The sequence below is a fragment of the Lissotriton vulgaris genome, chromosome 1_1 (assembly GCF_964263255.1).
Source record: "Lissotriton vulgaris chromosome 1_1, aLisVul1.2, whole genome shotgun sequence".
In the NCBI taxonomy this organism is placed as follows: domain Eukaryota; kingdom Metazoa; phylum Chordata; class Amphibia; order Caudata; family Salamandridae; genus Lissotriton; species Lissotriton vulgaris.
Genome location: NC_141685.1, coordinates 2,015,545,726 through 2,015,572,868, shown reverse-complemented (window position 1 = coordinate 2,015,572,868; position 27,143 = coordinate 2,015,545,726). Strand labels below are relative to the sequence as shown.

The following is a 27,143-nucleotide window of genomic DNA, read 5'->3' as shown; positions in this document are numbered from 1 at the left end:
CTGCCACACCAGTTCAGACATGGCTATATGCAAATCAGTCCGACCCTGTGCCTCATGGGAACAGTCCAGCCCGAACTGCCAAGCCATGTCTTCCCTGGACCAGAAACAAGCTTCCGAGGACCGGTTTCTGGCATTCCAGCAGTATTCAGCCCGGCTTGCTTTAATCCAGTGGCAAAGTGAGCAAGGGACTCACGTCTGAGCATACCCTGCCACACTTATGGCGGCCAAAAGCGGTACAAAAGGGGGTGGTGATGGACGGAGCATCTGAATCAATCAAACACTCACACCCAGTCAAAAGATCTAGGTTTAATCCATCACTGTTCTTTAGCCCACTCTGCCACCCCAGTTCAGACATGGCTATATGCAAATCAGTCCGACCCTGTGCCTCATGGGAACAGTCCAGCCCGAACTGCCAAGCCATGTCTTCCCTGGACCGAAAACAAGCTTCCGAGGACCGGTTTCTGGCATTCCATCTGTCTTCAGCCCGGCTTGCTGGAATCCAGTGGCAAGGTGAGCAAGGGAGTCACGTCTGAGCATACCCTGCCACACCTATGGCGGCCAAAAGCGGTACAAAAGGGAGTGGTGATGGACGGAGCATCTGAATCAATCAAACACTCACACCCAGTCAAAGGTTCTGGGTTTAATCCATCACAGTTCTTTAGCCCACTCTACCACCCCAGATAAGACATGGCTATATGAAAATCAGTCTGACCCTGTGCCTCATGGGAACAGTCCAGCCCGAACTGCCAAGCCATGTCTTCCCTGGACCGGAAACAAGCTTCCGATGACCGGTTTCTGGCATTCCAGCCGTCTTCAGCCCGGCTTGCTTGAATCCAGTGGCAAAGTGAGCAAGGGACTCACGTCTGAGCATACCCTGCCACACTTATGGCAGCCAAAAGCGGTACAAAAGGGGGTGGTGATGGACGGAGCATCTGAATCAATCAAACACTCACACCCAGTCAAAAGATCTGGGTTTAATCCATCACCGTTCTTTAGCCCACTCTGCCACCCCAGTTCAGACATGGCTATATGCAAATCAGTCCGACCCTGTGCCTCATGGGAACAGTCCAGCCCGAACTGCCAAGCCATGTCTTCCCTGAACCGGAAACAAGCTTCCGAGGACCGGTTTCTGGCATTCCAACCGTCTTCAGCCCGACTTGCTTGAATCCAGTGGCATAGTGAGCAAGGGACTCACGTCTGAGCATATCCTGTTACACTTATGGCGGCCAAAAGCGGTACAAAAGGGGGTGGTGATGGACGGAGCATCTGAATCAATCAAACACTCACACCCAGTCAAAAGATCTGGGTTTAATCCATCACCATTCTTTAGCCCACTCTGCCACCCCAGTTCAGACATGGCTATATGCAAATCAGTCTGACCCTGTGCCTCATGGGAGCAGTCCAGCCCGAACTGCCAAGCCATGTCTTCGCTGGACCGGAAACAAGCTTCGGAGGACCGGTTTCTGGCATTACAGCCGTCTTCAGCCCAGCTTGCTTGAATCCAGTGGCAAAGTGAGCAAGGGACTCACGTCTGAGCATACCCTGCCAAACTTATGGCGGCCAAAAGCGGTACAAAAGGGGGTGGTGATGCACGGAGCATCTGAATCAATCAAACACTCACACCCAGTCAAAAGATCTGGGTTTAATCCATCACCATTCTTTAGCCCACTCTGCCACACCAGTTCAGACATGGCTATATGCAAATCAGTCCGACCCTGTGCCTCATGGGAACAGTCCAGCCCGAACTGCCAAGCCATGTCTTCCCTGGACCAGAAACAAGCTTCCGAGGACCGGTTTCTGGCATTCCAGCCGTCTTCAGCCCGGCTTGCTTGAATCCAGTGGCAAAGTGAGAAAGGGACTCATGTCTGAGCATACCCTGCCACACTTATGGCGGCCGAAAGCGGTACAAAAGGGGGTGGTGATGGACGGAGCATCTGAATCAATCAAACACTCACACCCAGTCAAAAGATCTGGGCTTAATCCATCACCGTTCTTTAGCCCACTCTGCCACCCCAGTTCAGACATGGCTATATGCAAATCAGTCCGACCTTGTGCCTCACGGGAACATTCCAGCCGTCTTCAGCCCGGCTTGCTTGAATCCAATGGCAAAGTGAGCAAGGGACTCACGTCTGAGCATACCCTGCCACACTTATGGCGGCCAAAAGCGGTACAAAAGGGGGTGGTGATGGACGAAGCATCTGAATCAATCAAACACTCACACCCAGTTCAAATTAATACCCTGACATAGGAGAGAACCGCTTAGTGCATTTTCTCAGTGTGTACCTCTAAGAAACACTTCACACCCCACTCCAACATCTGTGTGTGTAAGGTAAATCCCAGGAGTTCTTGATATATTCTTTACCCAACCTTTCATAATTGCCAGCTGGTATATTTTTTAGGCAATGCTGAAAGTTATTTTGCCATGAATGATCCACTCAGTAGCTGTTTTTTCTGCTAACATAAATGGCAATTTTTCCAGTTTTTCAATGCTTAGCACTGTATGCTTTGCTCCACTCTGTGCCAGTTTGACCAATTTATCAGTGAGATTGAATTCTGAAACCAGAGACATTGTGTTGATTAATCGCCAGGGCACATAGCCTGCACGCACGTTTTGCAGCGTCCAGCCTAATAGCAAAATAGAACGCAGTTGAGACTGGCCTTGTCGCAGCATGACCAAGTATTGTTCCATAATGCCTATGGCAGAGGATACAATGTTGCCCAATGAATATATCCTGGATGACAAAGTCATCAACCCATTGTCGACTACAGCGAGAGATTTCTCTAAATAAGATGATCAATTTCTCATATTCTTTCTGCAGTTTCTGCCTGTGTAATCTTCCATTTTTCATTATAAGCAGCATAGATACCGGCATATATGAAACATTTTTGACTCGGTTTTCTTGGTCCTAGCAAGAAATCCCTACGGTCTGTGCCTTCTTTAAGTAAAGATCAGTGTTGTTTCACATCCTCTAGTGTAGATTTCAGGAGCCAATCAAGGCATCATTTTCCTACACTGTATGTTGACCCCTGGATGCTGTCTTTGAACATAGCATGGGTCTGGCCTATTGATAGTGAAACCCTGTATTTTGTTCAGGAATCGTTCTTGACAGTTTGTGCCTATGGGCCACAGCAACCATTTTTTCCATTCAGAATCTGATCTGTTGTGATGAAAAATAGTATGTATGTCGACCTTCCCCTGTGTAGTGCAATTACTTGCAAGTGCAGGTATGGACGGAGTGTTCATGTCTTTGATCCTGGCTAAACCAAGGCAAGACATTTGTTGGACAGTGTCATTCAAAAACATTGTTTGCTGTGGGATGATGCAGGCTCTAAACAAAGCTTCTATCCCCTGCACTTGTCAATCTGTTTTGCCACAGACAGGTTTTGTGTCAATTGTGTCTTTCCAAAAGTTGAAACCCTGTGTAGACAGTTGGGTAATAAAGGCTGCAGAAGAAATCTGTTTAGTATTAGTTAACATACTTTTTATTCCTGTTTTGTTCGCATTTTTTAAATAAAACGTTTTTGGATTGGATATATTGAACCCTGAAAAATATGGAAACTTCATTTCAAACATTTTTGAGCTACCCTTTGGTGATGTAGGACAACTTTCCCATTGGTTATACATAAATACATTTCTAGGTGATGCAGGTTTATGCAAAAAATGATGACCATAGTGTTTATAACAATAAAGTTGTTCGTAGTCTGATGAACCCTCTAAATAATCATGATTAGAGAATGCAGCTGATTTTTTTAGATCAGACATCATGTTAAAAGTCTCGAAGTCCCAATCCTCGGAAAAGGTACTAGAGGTAATAAAGTCACTTAATGAAATTTTAAATAATTGTGGAATCTTCGGGCCGAATATATCATATTTCGTTTTGTCCCAAACTATACTATCTTGTATGGGAACGGTGGAGATGTTCACTGATGACTGGTCTCTTGCTTCACGATGGGATTATATGTGTGGTTTCAGAAGTAAGTTCACTCCTTTACTTGCTGTGTCCATTTGAATATATCTTCCATTTATCAGCATTCTCATAGTAATTACTAAAGCTAGCCAAAGAAGAAAGAAAATATTCCAGAAACAATCCATAGTTCAATCCATGGTGAAACAAGATAAGTCTTTTTCAGGAGATGAACTAAAGTCTGTTGCTTGTTCTTTGAAAGTTCTTTGTTCTGGCGTCATTTCAGGTTCGCTGGGATCCTCAGAAAACGTATCAAAGTTAATGAAATCGCCAGAGACAGTTCTGTCAATGGTTGAAATTGCATCAGGATTCGTTGAAATCGCTGGAACCAGTTGATCACTTATTACGTTGGTGTAGACAGGTGTATCAGGACAAACTGTTATTTGCATTTGAAGAGGAAAAAGTTCCATAGCATTGTTGCTTAGTCCTTCATTTCTCACTTCTGACCCTTCGAAGGTGATGAGTCTTTCAGTTTGAACCTCTTGGATAGTAGATAGAGGAGTGTGTCTGCTACTTGGTCAGAGTCCACTTGGCCTACTGTTCAGTATTGGCCACATTGTGTGGTTTGATGTGGTCGATGGACACAAATCTTTTCTCCTTTTTTCCAGCAAGGGGCGGCAGAAGTACTGTTCTTGATCCGTGGATTGGTAGGACAGGTACTACTTGTCTATAGGAAGGCCCAAAGTCCTTCTTATCCGTGATCTTCCCTCTGACTAGATCCCCAAGCTTTGGGATCTGGACATGCCTATCTGGGACAGCTGGATTTTCCCCAGTGGAGGTTGGCTTCAGGAACATGTTGCTTTGTTTCGATCTTAGTTCATTTAAGTCCTATAAAACAGCTAAACGATCTTTGATTTCAAAAGGTTTATTTTCCGCCACTGTGCCTTTGTAATCAAGATCCGGTACCAACATTCTTGTCCCAAACAGGACCTCATATGGAGTGACACCCCCTAGAGAACTTCTTGGCAAATTGTTTAAAGAGCGTTGGACACCATAAAGATGTTTGACCCACCCATCACCCGAACCTAATACCCTAGCTGTAATAGACCGCTTTATGTCCCAGTTTTTCCTTTCCACAACAGAATTTCCCTCAGGATGGAATGGAGAGGAGTATCACAACGCTACGCCCAAACTGGCCATGGCCTCTTTGTAAACCAGAGAGCTAAACGTAGGACCCTGGTCAGAGTATAGTGTTCCAATTGAGTATGTGCCGATAAAGACTTGCAAATCTTTTATAACAGTTCGAGCGTCAGCTGAGCGCTGAGGCCACATCCATAGGAACCTGGACTTAGTGTTTATGGGACTGCATCCAAAAGGACTCCTGCACTTAGATAGTCTAATGCTGTCTAACAATGGTGTCTGTACTGGGCTGGCTACGTCATTGTCAGGGTTCTGGTGGCATTCTGTACTACAATCTCTATTGCAGTCTCTGTAGTAATTGATGAAGATGTAAATCAGTGTATTCATCCCAGGCCACCAGTACATCTCTTTTAATGTGATTATTGTTTTAGAGATCCCCTGATGTGTCAGACCCTCTCTCAGATGTGCTTCATAAATCAAATCTGCTCCACGTTCCATGTTTGGAATTATCCTATCCCCCTCTCCAGGGATTCGAGCAAACGGAACGCTGTTCGCATCAATTATATACAAGTATTTGAGTGGAAACTTTTTAGGTAACGCTGAACCTCTGCCTTTGCTTGAAGCATTGACAGCCAATAATATCTCACTGTCTATTTTCACTTTTGAACGAGTGATCGCAGCTATGGAAGCTGCTTGCACAGCCCTCTTCGTGGCTTCATCAGCCAATGAATTCCCTGAAACGTGAACACCATCACGTTGATGACTCAGCATGCATATCCAATGAATGTTTTGTAGTCTGTTTTGCAACTGAACTACTTGTTCCCGAAGCATTTTATGCTTGATTGTGCCACCTTTTACATCTTTGAAACCATTTTGAAGCCAATTCTGTAAATATTCATTATATGATTGAACACAGTAAAAGGAATTGCACACTATGAGTGTGTGGAATTCGCAATCCGTATTTTCAAGTGACAATTTGAATGCTTGTAGTTCAGCTCGCTGAGCTGTACAATCTCCTAGAGATTGTATTTTTGTGACCATAGGTCGGAATTTATCATCGCACATACGACCTTTAACGATCGCGCATGCTGCACTGTAAGCTTGCTTACTAGCCATAGCGGGTTGTGCTGATCCATCAGTATAAATTATAAATGTCTACTGCTCAAGAGGGAGAATCTCAGTAGGCAGAGAACATTCGTGTTCGTATTGCAGGAATGCTTGTGTTTTTAAATAAGGATCAAAAACATATTCAACATCTGTTGCAGCAAGAGAATTAATCCATTGTATCCCTCTTGGATGTGAAGCTTTCGCATTCGGTATGCTCGCTTTTGTAACTGCCTCTAAGGCTGGTACTGGAGCTACGACAATAATGTGTTTCCCCTGAGCCAGAGCTCTTTCTTTTGCTACAGCGGTTTGAACTGCTGTCTGAATTTTTTCTGTTGAAGTGAAGTGCATTTCCGCTTCTGTATACTAATATGATTTGTATGCAATTGGTACTTTTTCACCTTCGTTAAAAGTTAAGTAGGGGAATCCACATAGTCGCGGAATGATTCGGATCACTAAATTGCTTACGTTTACGCGTGTTTGCAAGTGATTTGTTGCCATGTCAGCTTCAGGTGAACGCAGGATATCTGTGTGTTCCTGTGTCTAATTTTTGATTTTGAAATCGGTTTTGAATAATTCGTAGAGAGGTTTAACCCTTCTGCGTAACTTAGAATGTAAGTTCTTCCAAAATTTAGGAAACCTAGAATCAACTGTAAATTTTTCAGCATTTTTGGAGGTTGGAGCAGCGCGCACTTTTCTAAAAATTTAGCTGCCAGGCTTTTACCTTCACTTGAAAGCTAATATCCTAGGAAAAGGACATTGAGGTGGGCAATTCTTGATTTCTTGAAATTGAATTTGTAACCCTCAGAGGTGAAGCCCAGTATATAGTATTCACCCTGTTCAAGTGCATATCCAGGTCATCATCTGTAAAATAGATGTCATGGACATACGACAATGCCTCATCATCATAAATTTGTAGTAACTCTGTTACCCTTGCTGAAAATAACCCCAGGCTGTTCTTGAACCCTTGTGGGAGTCGACAAAAGTGACGCTGTGTTCCCATTATTGAAAGCTATCAAATACCTACCTTCAGGTGTTATGTTTTGACAAAAGAAACCGTTAGAAATGTCTAATGCGGTTTTATATTTTTAAGTACAATGTTATTAATTAATGCTGTACTATGTGCATTTTGCACTGCAAATGTTTTAGAACAATAGTTCAGGTTTCTGTAATCCAAAACTAGACAGTATGTATTGTCTGGTTTGTAAACAGGAAACAAAGGATTGTTCATTGAGTAGGTGCATGTTTCATTAACCCTTGGTATTCAAGTTGATGTAAGATCTCCCTGACCTGTTTTTCGGCTTCTTGCTTAATTGAATACTGCCTTTGTGCAGTAGGTTGATTTTTTAACTGGATTTTATGGTGAGGTGAGTCCTCATCCCATCCTACATGATTTTTATATAATGCTGGGGCCTGGGTAACTGCCCATTTCCTGGCACAAGTATATTTTAAATGTACTGGAACATTGGTGGAGAAGACTGGCATAATGATGTCTTCACCATGTGGGCACTCCCTGACAAATTCTGGTGGCCAGTCCTGTTCTGCTATAAGTATATCAGAACCCTTTGAAAGTCTCCCCCAAAAGAGTGCTTTCACTTTTCTTGGTATGTCTCCCTCCATCCGGAGTGTTATTTCATATACCTTTTGTGGAGAACTAACCCTGGTGTCTGCAGTCTCTACTTGTATATATTCATTCAACTCCACTGTCACCAGATGTTCCTTCATGTTCTGGCGAGCTATTGTTACCTCTGCTGCACTGTCCAACATTGTCTGAGCCCTTTCTCCGTTCTTGAGTTGTGTTCTCAGAATTTTCGCCATGTCTGATCTGCAGACCTGCTACCTTTTTCTTGGAGAATTGAGGTTTTGGTTTGTTTTTCTGAACGTGTTGATTGCCTTTGGACTTCAGGCATTCTTCTCTTTGAGCTGACCATCCACATCTTTCGGTGGTGTGTGACGATACCTGAAAGGCACGAGAGGAACGTGGATCAGTATCTTGATATCTATCAGGTTTTCGCAAATTATCCCTATTCCTGAGGTTATACCTCCTTTCAAAGGGCTCCTTTTGAGGAGACCTACCTCAGGATTGAGAACGTTTCTCTTTTGAATGTAGGATTTTGTTTAACAGAGTCCTTTTCAGGAACTCCAGACAGTTGTGGTTTAACTGTTTAATTCTATTAATTATTGTATTTGATTAAGTAATTCTTTGTCTAACATTGCTTCAATGTCAGGATGAGGTGTGTAACCGGCTAAAATCGTCCGTGTTGCTCCTGATCTACCAAGTGGACCAAGCCTGGTAATGTGATTGAAATGTTTTAGGGCGCCTTAAAACCAGAGCTGATGCTTCTGGTATGTGAGTGGAATTTCAACATCCTCGAAAGGAATATATTCCTCAGGTGGTTCATCTTCTTTGTAGAAGTGAAACAATGTTGTTATTGGATTTGATTCTGGGAATACTATCCATGAATAGAATACCTCTGTCCGAAAAGATTCATGTGCCTCTATCACGAAAACTGCACTATCACCTCTAGGTTTTAGGCCATGTTTTATACGTTTTATAGTGATGGCTTTCCTTAAATTTGGATGGATAGGTATCGCATCCTCATAGGTTTAATTAAAACCTGTTTGATTAAAAGCTGTTACGACTGGGACAGCCACAGCTCCACCGGTCCTGGTGTTAGACTCGTTATTGGACATTGTTTAATGAAAAATTTAGAACAAGTTTCAAGGGAACAAAGATACGGTGCACAATATTTTGGAACACTGTATCCTTTAACGTTGAACAAACCAAACAGCTATTCCATAGGATTGTCGTCCTACTCAGCTATGGCGGATATTATCCCTACCCTCTCCAGACGTCTTAAAGTGTATTGAGAGTAGGGGGGTCTCTGAGAAAAGCACAACAAATTTACTTCAGTATGTAGCGTTAAATTAGTGCCTTACCAAACCGTTGGGCGCCATGTAGTGTAGGTCCTATTTCCCTAATAGGCTCTGCACATTAGAATCATATACACTATAGTTTTAGCATAGGACTGTGTATGCTCTTATTGAGTACATTAAACGTAATTACTTTATGTGACAGCTAACTCAGAGGTCACTAGAAACTTCTTGAATGAACAAGAATGGGATTAGTTTCTGACAACCGCATAAACATCACAACTTTGTTTCCCTTTAGAATCGGAACAGTCTTAGAATCGTGGAAACAATAGAGAACAGTTTCACTCAGTCAATTGTGCATGCTTCGTTTCTGCAGTTATAGATGGGGGTTTCAATAAAAGGATTTATTGAACAGTCTTATTTCTCGTGCAAGAGATATGAGCTGATAAGATTGTTAGACAATATGCAAGATATAAAATGTACAGCTTGAGTAGTAGGAAGAAATAATACTGTAATAGCATTGTCTTTTACCTATGACCTATATTCATATATACACATAAATAACACGGGATAAAATGTGAATACTCGTCTGGTGCTTCTAAATAGTTCTACCCCAGTGTACCTAACCTAAGTGTAGTATGAGGTAAGAAGTAGGTGCTGTTTTCTATAGTATGGTATGCTATAGTTTAAGTTTAGTTAGTAAGTATGCCAAGAGTCCCCCTAGGTTCTAGTCTGCTCCATACCTTAGAACGAGAGAGGTTGGAATCTCTTTCCAGGTCTCGATCTCTAACACCCGATGAAGGGAGTCAGAAAACACTTGAGCTGTATTCTCTGCAAGGAGGATGACAGCTTCTGGTTAGTGCGTCAGGCGGGGACTCGAATTCCTTAAGAACTTGCAGTGGTGAGCCGAGCCATGCAATTATGCAGTCATGCAGCCGGTAGGTAGCCGTAACTTGCCATGACAAGTGAAGGTATATTTATACCTGGAATATACTTAGGAATGCTAGCATTGACGTAAAGTCAGGCAGAGGAAGACGTCATGAATGAACCCTTAGGGTATAGCGGTTCATGCATAATAAATGAGTTCTTGGAGAAATCATACTCCTAGCAGGGAATGTCCCAATGGCTTAAGGGTTTGGTTTCTAAGAACTCATTGTGACGTGGGATGGACGGATATAGGTGACCATGCCTGTGTTTGGATTGCAAGGCCAATGCCTAAATATGGATTGGGATGCTATGCCTAAATAAGGGCAATGTGAATTGTGCCTAGAGAAGGACATGATTCAGTAAATCTATGTACGGGTATCTAAATCACCACACAACAATGCCATTCCAGTTTAGACCCAGCCATATGCAAATCAATCTTGACCCTGCTCCTCATGTGAACAGTTCAGCCTGACCTGCCAGTCCAGGTCCAGGTCCATGGACCAGAAACAAGTATCATGGGACAAGTTTCGGAGCATCACCCCATATCAACCAGGCTTGAATCTGGTGGTGTAGCAAGCACGAGAACCACGTCTGGGCATACCCTTGCCACTTAGGGTGACAAATGCAAAAAGAACAATGCTGTACGGAATGCTGAACAAATCAAATAAGGCAGAACACAATCCATCCACTGGAAGAGGTGCGACTTTTCACCCAAACATCCCCCTGCCGCCAACCTTCAAAAACACCCACAAATCTGCCAAATCTGGCCAAAATCGAACCAAACCACCCTGAAACCTTGCCAACTCCATTATGCACAAACCTGAAATGGGACCTGAGCCCTAGACTCTGGGAACCCTAGCAAATTTCAACCCTAAAAAACCACACTGAACCCCCAATTATGTTGGATCTCTCTGCAGCCTTCAACATGATCCATCATGACCTCCTGATGGATAGTTACGTGGGGTTCAGGTCAAAGCAGGGAAGCTACTAAAAGCCTTTTTAACTGATAGAACACAAATTGCGTGTTTGGAAAATTTTTACTCCATACATTTTTTCCTATCTTGTGGAATGGCACAGGGTCCATCCCTCAGACCTACTCTTTTTAATGTTTACGTATCGTCTCTGGCCCCCTTGATTAGACGCTTCGGCTTCAGTCTTACCTCCTATGCGGATGATACTCAAATTGTTGTGTTTCAGCTGCCAATGCTTGAATAAGGAAAGAGTATGAGGTTTCACAACTGCATGGAAGCAATTAAGATCTGGATGACACAGAATTACCTAAAGCTTAACTGAGATCATCATGTTTGGAAGCAATGCCAACTTTTGGACCCCAAACTAGTGGCCGGAAAAACTGTATCAAATCAAAAAGATGGAGAAGGGAGTGGTTGTGATCCATTCAGTTTCCTTGGTACATAATTCAAAAATTCAGAGGGGGAACGGATCACTTGTCCTGGGTCACCAGGGTTTCTTAGCTTTTCCTTTCACTGTACCGATAAAAAACCCTCAATCACGTGCCAAGGCTTGGATGGTGGTATATCTTGGTTCTCCGCCTTTATAGGTACGTGGCAGCATCATCATCTGGTTAGTTGTTATGCTTCCTCCCCCCGGAGGTAAACCACTGGTTAAAACAGTAGTGATCAGTGAACAATATTGGTGAGTTACAAAGTAGATGAAAAAAGGGGGTGTTCTGGTAAAAAGATTGAGTGGCCAGATAGAACGGAAAATCTGGGTCTGGGTTCCGGCTCTTTAAAAATGTTGGTCGTGCATAGGAATAGGAGTTAGGAGTCTTCCGCACTGATCTCAGTCCATAAAAAAGATCGACATGTTTCAGCCTTTGGGATACCCAGGAGGGGTCGGGTAGGCTTTCTTCAAGACCTAAAACTAGTGAAAAAAGTTGAAAGCGACCTTTATCTTCAGGGTCTATAAGGGTCTAGGTATAGTAACCTGACTTTGGTGAGGTCTAATAGTACCTGCAAAAAGGGAGGAAGGACAAGACAAACAACCATGTACAGATAGTGTCAAATTGCTGTACCTTTGGGAAATTGCTGCGCTTGTACCAATTTACAGCAGGAAAAACTGGGCAGTCTTCCCAAACCCACTAGGAAAGCTAAGAACCTGGGAGTCATAGTGGATGACAAACTAAATGTTGGTGGACAGATAAATGCTGTTGCCTCGGCCACTCTTCATTCTCTCAGAATGATAAAAAAACATAAAACTGTTCTTGCCGGAAGACAGTCAACGTACTGTTGTTGTATCCTTTATCTTTATCAAGGTTTGATTACGATAACAACCTCTATTTAAATATTCAAGAATGACACTTAAATAAACTGCAAATTCTGCAAACCGCAGCAGCGAGACTTCTTACGGGCACACCAAAATTGTCTTGGTTTACAAGGAAATCAAAAGACTTAATTTGCTACCTGTCAAACAAGCATTGATATAGCCTATAGGTCTGGCCTTTGGGACCTTATAAGTGTTTAGCCATGCAACACTTGATGTTATTGCTTAAAGGATATTGTGCTGGATAACTAAACACTTATAAGGTCCCAAAGACGAGACCTATTGGCTATGCCAATGCTTATTCAAGGTTTGATTTTAAGAAAACAAGGAAACCCGAAGGGGACCTTCGGACCATAGGTCAATTACTTATTAAAAGGAACAAGGGTCCTAAGGAGTTGCAATGTAAAAGAAAATGGCAATATAGACCACAATAAGTACTATATTTTCCTCCAAACCCAGCCGGGCAAGGAGTATTTTATTTTTAGAAATACTAAAAGATTAATTGACCTGGAGGGGGTCAGGTACGAACATTTAGATAGGGCACAATCCTGTCCTTCGATCGAAGAGGGAGAAGACCATCGTGTTTCTTCCTCCCACCCACCGCCGCTTCCATTGAGTCAACACACAAACCAATTCAAAAATATTATCCGGAACAATTGGCACTTATTGGAATCCCTTGAGTACCCCCTTCCAAAACCCATCTTTGCAATGCGGAAAAATATGAGCATTGGTCAACATCTCATCAGAGCAGACAGCTACATTCCTCCACCGAGAAGTGACCTCATAGCTCAGTGGAACCTGAAACCTCTTCGTGGGCACCACAAATGTGGCAACTGTGTTTCATGCTCCACCACATTAGAGGGCGACACTTTTATCAACCATGGCACCAAGTGGAAACACGAGGTGTTCACAAATTGCAAAACCCGAAATATCGTCTATGCAGTGGTTTGTCCATGCAACAGAGTTTACATTGGGAAAACAAGCCAACCCCTCAATGCGAGAATTACCCAACACCGTTCTCGCATCAAGAAAAAAGTCATATCCGCGCCAATGGTGGAACACTTTCTGAACAACAACCATACTGAAAATGACATCAAGTGGACAGCACTAGTCTGGATTGACCCAAAGCGCTACCCAGACGTAGAAACCATGCTACTCCGCAAAGAGGCATATTTAATCCTCAAATTCAATAGTGTTAATACGGGTCTCAACTCCCTCAGCGAAATAAATCGGGCGTAAATCCGACTCTGCACTTCAAATCCCACAATGCACTATGAGTGTCCTTGTCCCTAATTGGACGAGCAGATACCACATGGTTTTTGCTACAGGAACTCGGCTCGGCACAGGACAAGCCGCAAACACTAACAGTGTGCCGGTTCCAAGCAAGGTCAAACAGCAGAGCCCTTCGCGCTACTTAACGGTAAGATTCAAGCCCCGCAACTCGTCCACAGGACGCTATGTCTGTTGAATCTTATGAAACAATTAATACCCGTTCCCTCCTTGCCCCGTAGATCCACATCGAAAAGTTTCCATTACCGGCGAGCCTGCCAATGCGCTCCCACAAACAAGTAAGTTCCACGGCGACACATTCATTCTTTTCACATGCGGCCACGGCCACATTGACTTACCCCAATCCTCCTTCAAATTTTTCCACTTCTAGAGATACTACGCTAGCTTGGAGAACTAAAAGCTCCGTTTCCGGCACACCCGCCGAAGGACGGCTTCATCCAAAGGTAATTTCTCAACTCCCTGTAGTTCCCTGCCACTAAAAATTTCTGTCACTGCATGACCCTCACACGGTGTGCTCTGTTGCAGCCCAAACTTCACGTGGCATAGACGATCCTTCGATTTCACGAGGACCCATGGCACCAAAATAATAAGGTAACCCGCAATTCCACGCGTGCCCCTTTTGCATCTAAAATGGCTTGAGGTAACAACTCCGCTTACATCGTTCTTTCCTTTTCCCATAAATAGTTTCCCATGGACCACAATTACAGCGCCCTGATGAGAATCCTGCAAACAAATCCCAGGATTTGAAACGCGTCAGCATTTTCACTATCAATAAGAGACAATACGACTGTTGCACTAATTGAGCTTTCTCTCATGAATAGTACATATTGATTGTGTTGAAGAGTAGAGAGTAGAATGTTCACACAAAACTGCTTCCTCTAGCTCGCTTCCTAATTGCGATTGGTTCTTGTGAACTGTTGATTCCCTGATTTCTGTTCATGACAATTTTTGTCCATGTTATGATTTTGAATATTCGTCCTTAATTGCGTCTGATTGTGATTATTATTATTCTTTTTGCACTGTATATATGCACAAATCACTGTATGAATTTAATATGGCTGGATAAGAGGTTGATGGTGGTCTCATGTCTGTCGTTTAAGAAACAATGAAAAGAATTGTTGTTAACTAAAGCATAAGTCAAAGACATAAATCAATGTCAAGGGTAAACTAATAAACTATTGTTTATCCACAGCAAAGTGTTGTTTAACTCAGAGGTTGGAGGCATAGGTGAATATTTTGTTGTACTCCATTGAGAAGTTAGCATCGAGCTTGCGGGCCAAATCAAAGGAGCCAATCCACTCCGCTAACCAAAAAGGGAGAAGACCCTCTGGTTCCTGTCTCCCACCCGCCGCTGCTTCCAATTGAAGCAAGCACCCCGCTCCCAGAGCCTTAACAGAAATGGAGTAAACAGAATCCCCCCAACAAGGAACAATCATGCCCTCACGACCCTGATCCAGGACCCGTGAAGGCGTTCGTATTGCAAACAGGCAGTGATTTAAAACAGTCCTGATGATGATCCCGTTTCATTAGGAGCAATAGGGATCGAAACGTTGACGCTTTAAAAACAGTGTGACATGTAACTCATTGTACATATTAAGTTGTATACACTGTTGATTGAGATTTGCGGAATTGTTCATTTAATTCGCAAGCCACTCTCTGGCTCCAAAGAAATTTCTACTTGCCTGTAAAACCTTTGTCTTTCCACTTACCCCTTCTCTTAATCTATGGTTTTTCTATGTTCTTGGGATAGGTACAGGATTGTGCCCTATCTAAATGTTCGTACCTGACCCCCTCCAGGTCAATTAATCTTTTGTTATTTCTAAAAATAAAATACTCCTTGCCCGGCTGGGTTTGGAGGAAAATATAGTACTTATTGTGGTCTATATTGCCATTTTCTTTTACATTGCAACTCCTTAGGACTCTTGTTCCTTTTAATAAATATTCAAGGTTTGAAGCAGAGGGTTGCATACTTTGTTAGGGTCCTGGTATGTAATTTATTGCTGTGATATACTCAGATCGAAGACCCAGAGCATGGATTTGATTGGGTTTTAAATTGCTGAGGATCAACGTGTACCTTGGACAGCCTGCTTAGGTTGCTTGACCGAATGGGAGGTTCTGGCACGTATGATGTGATTTGCGGCGACCCTACTTGGGAGGTCGAGGGGCCTTGACCCAGACCCTGACTGTAGTCCTGCCTTCTGGCCAGGTGGCACTGGTACTTGCTGCTGCTTCGGGCGTGTTTGAGCTGCTTGTTGTTTGGCGGTGCCAGGTCTATTGAGGGGGCCTTTATCCGGGTTTCCAGAGACGACGCCATTGCGTCCGAGGAGGGAGAGGGTTTCTTGGGTTTGGTCTTGTTAAAGATGGGATATATCACTCCTGCTTTCCTGTGAGGAATACCTTGTGGATTTTGTTCCTTTGTTTCCTTAGTCGTTAACTGGAGCATTTGCTTAGTCTTGCTACAGGAGAGGCCCTAGACTGTTGGGAGCTTGAGGCACTAGACTGTTGGGAGCTAGAGGCGCCAGACTGTTGAGAGCTAGAGGTGTTAGACTGTTGAGAGCTAGAGGTGCCTGACTGTTGGAAGCTAGAGACGCTAGACTGTTGGGGGCGACAAGTGCTAAACTGTTGGGAGCTAGAGGCTCTAAACTGTTGGGAGCTAGAGGTGCTAGGCTGTTGGGAGCTAGAGGTGCCAGACTGTTGGGAGTTACAGGCACTAGACTGTTGGGAGTTACCGTTAGGCTGCTGGGGCGACAGTAGAGCTGTGTGCAGCTGTGAAGCTGGCTCCTGGGCAGCAAAGCGAGTGTTGCTCCCTTATTGTTGGCCTCTGGTGCATCCAGCATTTGAGCCATTGTCCGGGCCAGAGTGTGCAGGCTGGCATTGTAAAGAGCCTTGCGGCTTGTCCGTTCCCCTGGGAGACGACTTGGAGGCAAGCTTTTTTTGCTGAGAATGGAGGGAGCTGGGAGGGGTCTTGAGACCCTGCAGCTGGGCTTCCATGGCTTATGGAAGGGTGGCCAGCTTGTTTAAGATCGGAGAACACGGACAGGTGCCCCACTGGGTTTTTGGAGGGTCAGCCAGCTCAGCCGTTGATCACGCGCATTTGATCAAGGTATTCAAGGAGTCCAATTTTTTATCGATGTCCATGATGAGAGTCGCTAGAGATCCCAAGATGTCCACTTGGCCATCTAGTTTGTCCGAATGGTATAATAGAGCAGCTGCCATGGCGTAAGGTGGGCCACACATCAGTTGCATGTGAAGCTGCATGTGCAGTTGGAGTAGGGGGCTTGGCAGGTGGCCATGCAATGGGGAGCCAGAGTAGATGTCAGAGCATTGGGTGCGCTGAGCTCGGCCATCAGGCCCTGACTCTGGTGTAGATCGGAGAGATTCCAGTGAGGGCCGGTTAAGATTAGATTGGAGGGATGGGCCCCTCTTCTGGGACTGTTTTGGAGTCTGTTTTTGGGTCTGCCGAGAACTGGCGAGGGTTGTTGTGCTGCGGACTGTGTTTGTGATCATCCACAGCCAGCCCTGAATAAAACGAGTCTGAATGCCCCAGAAGGCCTGAGTGTTAAGGGGGTCTGATGGGCGGCTGAGTTTGGCCTTTGCCCCTTGTCTATATGATTGCAGTAGTTGTGGTAAAAGATAGAGCTGGATGGAGTCCCTCCTGTCGAGGTGCTGAGACTGGAGGCTCTGGCTGCTCTAAATTGCAATCCAGCGCCCTGAGGCGGAAATATACGGCGCTAGGTTGGCTCAATGTTCTGTCTGCTGTGCAGTCTGGAGTTGGTTGCATAGGGGTGTTCCCTATGCTATGCCAACATTGAAAGCAGTAAAGGTCCCTGAGCGAAGACCGATTAATGCTCCCAGGAACACACATCTTGAACAAATTTTCTAATTTGACCCTATTGTACTTACAAATTACGAGACAACAATTGTGCGTTTTACGAACGATGTAAATCACCACTCTTGTCATTTCTCCCAATGTTCAGGAAATATGACACAAATTTTAATTCAAAGAGCCAAGAAAACGGAGAGCACTACCATGAGTCACAGCAATCATGAAAAACACAATCAGGTTTTCACACTGACCAAAATTTACATAATGTGCTCAGGAGCCGGCATTTAAATATTACGGTGAAGCTCGTGAATTTGCACGGGGAACAAATTTGCATTGTAACTACTGCAATGGAAAAATAACTTTGCGTTTAATGAGAGAGGATCTGTTTATGAAAAACAAATGCGTCATGATAAAAAGATTCGAACATAAAAGGGGTGGTGAAGTCTGAACTTAGATCTACATTGTGAGAAAAGGAATCAACCTCAGGAAAGGGGAAAGAAGAAGAGAAGAATGGAAAATAAGTGTGAGAAATAAATACTGGGACGCAGAACTATGAATACACTCTAGTCATCAAAGAAAGAAAACTCACGGACAAAGAAAGTATGGAAAGCAGGTCAAGAAACAAGCAAGGGGACACAGATTGAGAACGGCAGTTCAAAGAGAAGGAAAAAGCCAAAACTACAGGAGACGAAAGAAGGAGAGAAGAATGCGAGAAGGAGGAGGAGGAGTAGAGAATCAAATAATTAAAGAGAGAAAGGGACGAATACAAGGGAATTAAAGAGCAAAAAAGATCGTTCAAAAAGAAAGGAGAGGGGGAAAAAAGGCAAGCTGGCTGCAGCGGAAGAGAGAGGCGTGCTGGGGAGAGCAGTCTGCTCTTTTTCAAAGGACATACTCATGCTTGTGGTGCGCGCTGCGCACTCCCGCAAGGCGTATGCCGCCACAAGTCGAGTATGTGCTTTAAAAAAGAGCTGCACAACGACTAAAGGTCTCCTATGCAGCGCATGCGCTCTGCATACGCGAGACCTAAAAATGGTTGTGCTTCTAATCTCTGTGCACCGTTTTCAAGGCCCTACACCACCAGGAACAGAATACCAGAAACAGTGATTTCAATGGTACACCCCTATAAGAACCCTGCACTCACTAGGAGCTCAGCTGCTGAAAAAGTACCCCCTATCAAAAAAGCTACAAGGGGAGGGGGAAGCTTCATCACTTGCACAGCAAAGGCCTAGAATGACCTTCTCTGCCATCTTAGGAATGCCACGACCTTTTGGCATTCAGAATGGGACTATAAACCCATAGCATCTCCATAAGAATCTGAGCTCAGAGGGTAGTAGCTAGTACCAGGACACCCCCGGGTAACCTGTTCTAATCCAATTATAGTTCTCTCTCTATCTCTCTTTCCTTTAAAGTCAGAAGATTCTTTTGGTTTCCAAAGATGGACTCGATGGTAGAACTTAAAGTCAAAGAATGCACCAGCTGTGCTAAAAGTGACAAAAGCAAAATCTTACGGAAAGTTCCCCTATCTCCAGTTGAAGTTCCAGAGGTACCATGGACCAAATTTGCCATGGACATAATCGGACCCATGGATGTTTTGGGGCCCCAAAAGAGGTTAATGTTTGTCTGCATAGATTACAAATCTCCCAGGGTTAATTTCAAATGTACACCTTCCACTACAACAAGCAACCTCATCTTCTTCTTAAAAAACATACTTGTGTACGAAGGCATACCAGCAACCTTGGTGATGGACAACAGGGTGCAGTTCACTTCTGAGGCGATGAAAGAATTTCTAGAGGAGTTCAACATAAAACATGAGAAAACTGCATTCTATTGTCCTAAAGCTAATGGACTGGTGGAGAGGGCAAATCGCATGGTAAAAGATCACATCCAACTGGCCATCACCAATGGTCTCAAAATTGAAGACTCACTAAGAGAATGTATTTGGGCATATAATACCACACCCAACTGTATCACAGGAGTTTCTCCCTTCGTGACCCTAAGAGGGAGGGAACCCAGCACTAAGATGAATCCCTACTGGTTGGATGGGGGTAGGAGGGTAGTGCCTTAATAAGAGAAGAATCAATTGAAAATTCAACAACACCAAATGAAATATAAGAATTGGTATGACGAGAAACACGGAGTCAAAGACCATGAGTTCAAGGTTGATACTCCCATAATAGTAAGGAAACCCACTCATGTACAAACGGGACTGAGTAAGTACCAACCTCCTCATCAAGTGGCAAAGGTAGGCAAGAACGTGGTCCGCCTGGAAAATGGACAGACATGGAGTGGTGATAGACTTGTTGACATAGCTTAAATTTCCTGTCTCCTCTGTGGAAGGAGATGTGTTGTAATCCAATTAGTTATAGTTAGGGCTCCCGGTTTTCCATTTATACGAATTTTTACATATAAATACAGACGGAAAACTACTTGTCTTCCGTCTGTATTTATATTTAGAAATGGCAAAATACTAGTAAATGTTGTTGCGCTGCCCTGCTTCAGAGTTGCCGCGCCTCCCCCCCAGTTCATGATGCTTGAAATTCCTTTCAATTCCTCCCAATTAGGGTCTTTTAGTGAAAGCCCAGGGGCTGACCCGCCTCTCTGCAACAGGAGCCGGTGTGAGACGGCAGCAGTGCAAGGAATAGTGGCAGGTGTCAGCGAGGAGCAGGGGTCCCTACTCCGCCCTCCCAGGGCCTCTCGCAAGCCCTCAGGCCTCGTGCACCTCGCACCGAGCCTCTGCTAGCCAGTGGTGCCCTTCCCTACCCCGGCTCTGCTTGCATGCAAATATAGCTGTTGTTCTGTGGTGCAGCTTCCAGGCAATGCCAAAGTGATAGCAGAAAGAGTGCAGGTGAATTCTAAGAAAATCAACATGCATAGCCATGAGCAATTGAGGGCTGAACCAGGTGACTGAAAGGGCTCCATCCTAACCTTCCCACCCCTCAATCCCCCCCTTCCGTCCTGTGTGTCTGCTTGGTCTGAGACACCTTTCCCGGGCACACACACAGCCGCGCCTTAGTACTTCATAGGTCTTTAAAAGACCATTTGCTTGCTAATGAGGCTTTGTTGTTTTTTCCACCCCTTCTTAGAGCCCCTGCAGCTCCACTCGACTATTGCTTGAAGAATCCCCCCCCCCCTGAAATTTGGCTCTAGTTGCGCCTCTGGGCTGTACCATAGCAGAAATTACTAGATTTGTTGGCATACATTTATTTAGAGAAAATCTTCATTCAGAGGTAATAACTTGCCGATGGCCACAAACTTTCATATTTAATAGCTTGAACTTCACTGTATGGAATTTAAGTTATTACCAACCATTTGAGTCCGTACTGAAACACTTATCAACCATTCACCTTCAGATCTCCATACATAGCACACAGCCAGGCATGTTCGTTTTCTGGGAGTATTACTTTGATCCGACCGGAAGATATGTATTTTGGAAATGGGGTGTGCAGGGGGACTCGCTGCATACGTGAGGCAGTGAGACTTCACATGTGATAGCTCTTCAGGAGAGTGATTGCAGACAGACGAGTACAGCGCCAAACCGAGTGGCCTCTTGGCACATGGCCATGCGTGGACGTCTGCAGCTCCCACAATATGTAATCTCAAAGGCTGCCCGAGGCATTATTCATCTGCGTGCTACAAATTTCACATAATTGACTGCAGATCAGGTTTAGGTTGAGGTTTCAGCAGGGCTGGCTGTTCCTTTCATCCTTCTGAGGGCAGTTTAACTCAGCAACATTGTTGAGTTGTATTAGTAAGTGTGCCTGATTGATTTTGGTCGTAACAAAGCCACTCAGTCATAAAAACGTCTCTCATAATTTCACTGAAATTATAAAAATGTCGCACATGTCAATCTGAAACCTTGGAAGCTATGAGTTAGTACACTTCACTTCCAGTAAAAACAATTGGGCTGACTTAAAGCCACGTTAGAGCTAACATTTAACGTGGTGTTCGCTCTGTAACAACCGATATTTATGTCCTACAGCCTCTTTCCTGGGTCAATTTAAATAAATGCGGAAAAATACTAGTTGTAGCGTCGTCTTTGGCTTGTCGCAAAAATAAATGTGGATAAATACAGATAAAATGCCCAAAAAATAAATATGGATAAATACAGACGGAAATGGCAAAAAAATAAATACCATAAAACCGGGAGCCTAGTTATAGTTCTCTATCTCTCTCTCCGCTATAGTTTTCCTTCCTCTCTCTCTCTCTCCCCCTTCCCTCTGCTCCCTCTTGGAACATTCCACTAGAACTTATGTTGGAATGTTGGTGATTGTCAGATGAGGAGAGCGGATGGTCAGAATAAAGAAGCTTTCCACTTACCTGCAGTTGTTTTCTTATTACTTCAAGTTATTACATAACTGTTGTGCTTTAGAAATCTGTATAACATAACATAACATAACACAACGTAATGCACACCTGGACCCTATACCCCCTTTAAAACCCTTAACACCCATAACCCTTATAACAATATATATATATATATATATATATATATATATATATATATATATATATATATATATATATATATATATATATATTTGTGATCCAATTACTTTGCAGAATGTAAATAATAATAAAACATACTTGCACACTGTGACTGCATGCTCGTTTTTTCATTTTACTTTGAAACTATGTGATTTTATATGTTTGTCAGAATCTGCGGTTAATATACCACAAGCAATTTGTGTGTGGTCAGATGAAAGTCTCCAAGGCTGTCCCTGCCACCCCACTCCACCCACCATAAATGTTATTTCTTCTACACCACTGCTCCCAGTAAATTAATATAGCAGCATGCTTTGCTATGCTCCTGGTTTGATAAAAAAAAATTCTCTCTATAGCTCTTCACTACTCATTCCAGGAAAATTCCCGACACATCCATGTAAAATAAAAATATCAACATACATATACGAAGATGTATGCTGGAGTGACGCTGCAGTGCGCCTGTTAGTGCCTGCAGAAGATACACTTGAAAACCATTGCTGTGCAGAACAGATCCATCCATTCATGAAACGTTGCGCTCTTCACAGCCATGACTGCAGCAGTCCACACCCCAGCATCAATTAGCGGTTTCAGCAACAGGTCACCGCAGATGCCTGAACTCCTCCCACTGAGCTGCAAACCCCTGCTCCTGCTGCTGCTGCCCCCGCGTAAGTTTGTTTTATTTATAGTTTTGGCTATAGTGAATCGTAAACAAACGACTCCTTGTATGTTTGTAAAAGACAATTTCATGGTCTAGCTGCACAGGTCTTGTGCCGTCCCGGTTCCCAACTGTGCAGAACCTGTGAGGTCAGGTTCTACATTGGCACTGCGGCGGTGAGCGGAAGTGGCGCATGCGCACTACGGCTGTCACTGGAGGAGCGAACTGAACTGTTCTGAGACTTGTTGCGCGCAGGGAAGAACGGCGGGGCTCTCTGTGCACATTGTGGCAAAATGAGAAACACGAGCTATCCGTGCAGAGATCAAGTAGGAGGCGCTAGTTGGAGCACCGCACGGTTTGGGGTGATTAGAGCGTCTCCACTGTGGGGCCAACTGAGGGCCGTGCCCATCTGCATCCCCCCAAGCACCCATTCACAATGTCTATTAAGGAAATAACAATTTAAAAGAAAAAAAACACAGAGAAAGCTAAACTCCAGAGCTTCATCTAAGCCTACAAGAGGAGGCACTAATGTAGGGGAGGAAAAAGAAAGAAAGCGCTACCTGTGAAAGTGACAGCGATTAAATAATAAATGAGGACACGAAAAATGGAAGGTGTACTGACAGGAAAGAGAAATATGACGAAAGAGAAAGTAATGAGAGAGAAGAAGAAGATAAATACTAAATGAGTTTTGGTGAAGAAAGGGCACATGATGTGCATGTACGCGCACAAACACACTTCACATTTGCACTTTCAGGCGGCCCTCGAGTTTTAAATGTAACCCTTTGTGCCCCTCATCCCCAACCCAAAACTTTACAAGATACGCCTTTTGGAGTGGGCTGGTCACTATAATAGAGCTTCAAGTGCAGTTAGTCTAGATATGCGCTTGGGTACACGCAAGTGAGTATGTAAATGCTGCAGAATGCATGCAAGCACGTTTCTCTAATACAAAAATATAATATTTTATGTTATTGTTTGATGCCAATCCTCCTCCCTTACGTACATTTTTTAATTTCTTAAAACAGATTCGCGTCAATGCAAAGTAATTTTCTAAATAAATGTATGGAAGTAGCCACTATTTATTTTAATTTAAAACAGGTTTCTTTAGAGTAGAGCTTTAAGTAACACATCCTGGAGGCAGCAGAGTTGCTGCAAAGGCACCTGCGCTGACGTCCTCACTCCCACCTTAACGTGTTGCATTGGCCTCGTCGCCAGGGTTGTATGGTTGCCATGATATATTCGTTTCCATTAGAAATACCCCGCACTGTTTGTCCGCGGTATTTCTCCCAACATTACACAACGCAAAAGGTGAGCGTGGTGAGTGAAGAAGGGGGCATAGTGCCAGCACATGGAACTGTCCTTTCCTCATTAAGCTGACAGTGCGGTGATTTTAAAGACGTCGAATACTAGGGCAAACGTACACTGAGGCGTAAAGTGCTCTTTGTCAGAAGACCCTGCTCCGACCCCCTCATGCAAATAGAAAGTTGAACGTTCCCACCGCCCACGCACCGAGCCTCCGCGCGCGGTTGCTCTATTTGTATCTGCGCAGCGTCCCCCGCACTCCGCTGTCTCCGCAGAGCCAGGCAGATGCCACAGCCGCGGAGCGGCCAGAGCGGGGACAAGGCGCGACGAGAGCGGGCAGAGGAAGTGGACAGGGTGCGACGGCAGAGGACAGAGACGGGGGCAAAACAGAGAGAGGACGGGACTCAGAGCAGGTAGACGGAGAATCCTCTGGGGTGAGGAGCGGGAAAAGAGCTGCGACCAGCGCCACGAAGCGGAACGGGGAAGGGGACACATGGCCAAGAAGCGGACAGAGACAGCATATGGGTCCAGGGAGAGGCAAGGGGACAAAGCAGGGGACAAGGTGCTACAAGAAAGGACAGGTACATGGAGCACGGACAAAGACCATGGAGAGGGCAAATCAAGGGGGGCAATGGGCCAGGAAACGGGCAGAGAGAGCACACATGGCAAAACAGTAAGCAGAGAGGAAGTCGAGGGGCAATGGGCCAGGTTGAGACAAGGCAGAGGACAGCCAGAACTGGGCGATGTGGGTGGACGGAGAGACCATGAGAGCAGAGGAAGAGGGGACAAGAGGCCAGTGCAGCCGGCAGAGGCGCATCCAAGAGCGGCTAGACAGGAAACAAGGGGCCACAAAATGAATGGTAGGGCAAGGAGGTCTGACCGAGAGAGGGGATAACCCCGAGGAGAGCGCACGGCGGTGACGGAGGAGAACGGAAAGAGAGCGGTGTACAGGTGAGTTCCAACAGCAGGGGGAGCAGTGTTGTGGGTGATGCGAGAGGGGGCAAACGGTCAAACAGATGAAATAATAACAGAGAAAGTCAGGTAGGGGTAAAGGTGAGAGTCATAAGGAAAATTGGAGCATACAGACTTGGTGACCAGGGGCTGATATAAAGAACAAAAAGAAGAGAAGAGGTGAGGGTTTATTCAAAGGAGGGTTAGAGAGAGAGAGCAAAGGTAAACCGCCCAGAGAAGAGGGGAACCGTTTGGCGAGGAGAGTGAAAGACTGGGAATAGGAGCGCAACAGGTATGACATGTGAAGCAGAGAAGGGTGAAGACAATGATGGCAGAGTGCGAGCCGATGCATATGTTGACAGAGGCAGAGGAGAACGGCAACAGGTGGAGGATGAAAATAGAAGCAAGGGAGAAATTGTATGAAGGTTGAGCGGCCGAGGATGAAGAGAAGAGAAGCCAGTCAGGGCGGCAGGCGTGACTTACACTGAGGCGCGCATGCGGACGGTACTACCCTAGAGACCTCCGCACAGGTAGTGACAGCAGAGAAGGGTCCGGCCCGGAAGAGAGCGCATGAGCTGGGCGTTGAGAGAAGCCGCCGGGCTGCTCCTACCTGTGCTGCTGCCACCCCCAGGTCGGCTCGCCTGTCTGTCCACCGGGAAGATACCCGAGCATTTCTCCCTCTCCACCTGGCCTCCCAGGCAAAGCTCGGAGACGATCTCCAGCGCCTTCTGGCACAGACTGAGCCCCTGCTGCACGCTCATGTCTGCGCCGCTAAGCCATGTGTGCCCCTGGGCACTCTGCTGGAAGGGGGCCACCCCAGCGGCGGCACTGGCGCTCCGGCAGCCGGCAGCAGCACACAAGAGCGCGGCGCATGTGGCACGGTGCATCTGAGCGAGACTTTAAAAAAATCATCAGCCCGACGGTCCTTAGCAACGCCTTTTGAGGAAGAACGCCTTTCCCTGCTTCGCAGGCTGTTGGAACCGCTTCCAATGGGGGCGCAGCGCTGGGCTGGGGCTGCACGTGGCTGGGGGGAGTCACAGCCGAGGAGGGGCTTGGAGAAGGAGGGGGGGGGGGGGAGGCTTGGCGCCAGCTGCCCCCCAGTCTGTTTCTGGGTATGTCCCAAAGCCTGCAGGCAGCATTACTTTTTCCTGCTTTGCACCTCACACAACTTTATTTTCATGAACCTTGAACTTGTTGCTTATTTGGACTCGCGTGAGGTGTTTGATTTGTGCAGGAAAGAAGAACGTTTTTATTTTCAGACCTTACGATAAGGGTGCAGGCTGCTTGACGCGCCACTGCCACCCGCAAGAAATGCGACTACTCAGGATTCAGAAATAAGAGTTTGAGGTACCGTTCCAATACATGTGCTGATGATGCCTTTCAAGACATGGAGCGGATTTTCTGTTTACCTGAACTGTAAACGTACCCTCTTTTGAACTCTGATGTTAACCCTAAACGTCCGAGGCCCAGTGTCTCTCTATTAACATCATAGCATCCGTGGGCCGAGAAAAAGCGGCGTGGGAGCGCCTAGAAGAGGAGAGATTGAGTTTAAAGCACACTGCCTTCGTTTCTTGGAGAGCAGACCGCACTGGTGTGCTGCAAGCCTGTCGCGTCGCCAGCCAGTGTGTGTCACTACACCCACACACCACCCAGGCATTCCTGGACACACGCTGCTTTCCAGGCACTGTACTTCCCGAGTATGACCTGAAGACGCCCTTCAGATTTCACTTTTTGTAAGATAACTGCGAGTGTTTTCCACTGTAAAAGTGTGAAAGTGGCGAGGCATAAAAACCAAGTCACAAATAAATGTTGCATCAATATATTCAAGAACTACCTTAATAACCACATATAGGAGCGTTTTGATTCTATGCACGCGCTCCGTTGGTAATCTGCAAACTTGTCGCGTCCACGAAATTGTTCATAAATACGACTACACGACAACGTAATGACGACTACAGTTCACCAGACAAACAGGCCTCTTTCGAAACATGAACGACTGCTCCAATAGTGTCAGTAGGGCCGCTTTGAATAATGCAGCAGTAGAGGGACAGATTTTTCGGTAAGAATTTCTACGTCATTATGCAAGAAAATGAGTCAAATTATGCGGGCTAATTGAGCGCATTCAATGGTGGTATTCATTTGTCGGTCTAGCACATTAATAATGCCTTGGTCAAATGGTTCACCTCATTAGTACATACACGTTTTCACTGCATAAGCAATCAGTGACTAAAATTTGACCAGTTACTCTGTCCAAAGGATCTCCCTGGCATGACCTCTTGCGTGTTGTATTTTTTTAGTAACTGTTGATCCAAGCTAAGGACATCGGCAAATTGTTGTAATCGGCAAATGAAGCTGCAAATTATGGATTATGTGGCAATTGCAATAAATCGATAATTATATCGAGAATGCC

The 27,143-nt window shown here is 45.0% G+C and overlaps 1 protein-coding gene across 2 annotated transcripts in view; it reads right to left on the bottom strand.

The window, feature by feature from the left end:
• Positions 1-25,620, bottom strand: part of SYT10 (synaptotagmin 10) — a 307,503-nt gene extending 281,883 nt beyond the window's left edge. Inside the window, exon 1 of one of the 2 annotated variants that reach the window (XM_086938678.1) lies at positions 25,344-25,620. In XM_086938678.1, coding sequence (XP_086794804.1) covers positions 25,344-25,620 — 277 coding nt within the window. The remainder of the gene's footprint in view (positions 1-25,343) is intronic. The other variant, XM_086938685.1, reaches the window with a different exon arrangement.
• Positions 25,621-27,143: the final 1,523 nt, after the last annotated feature.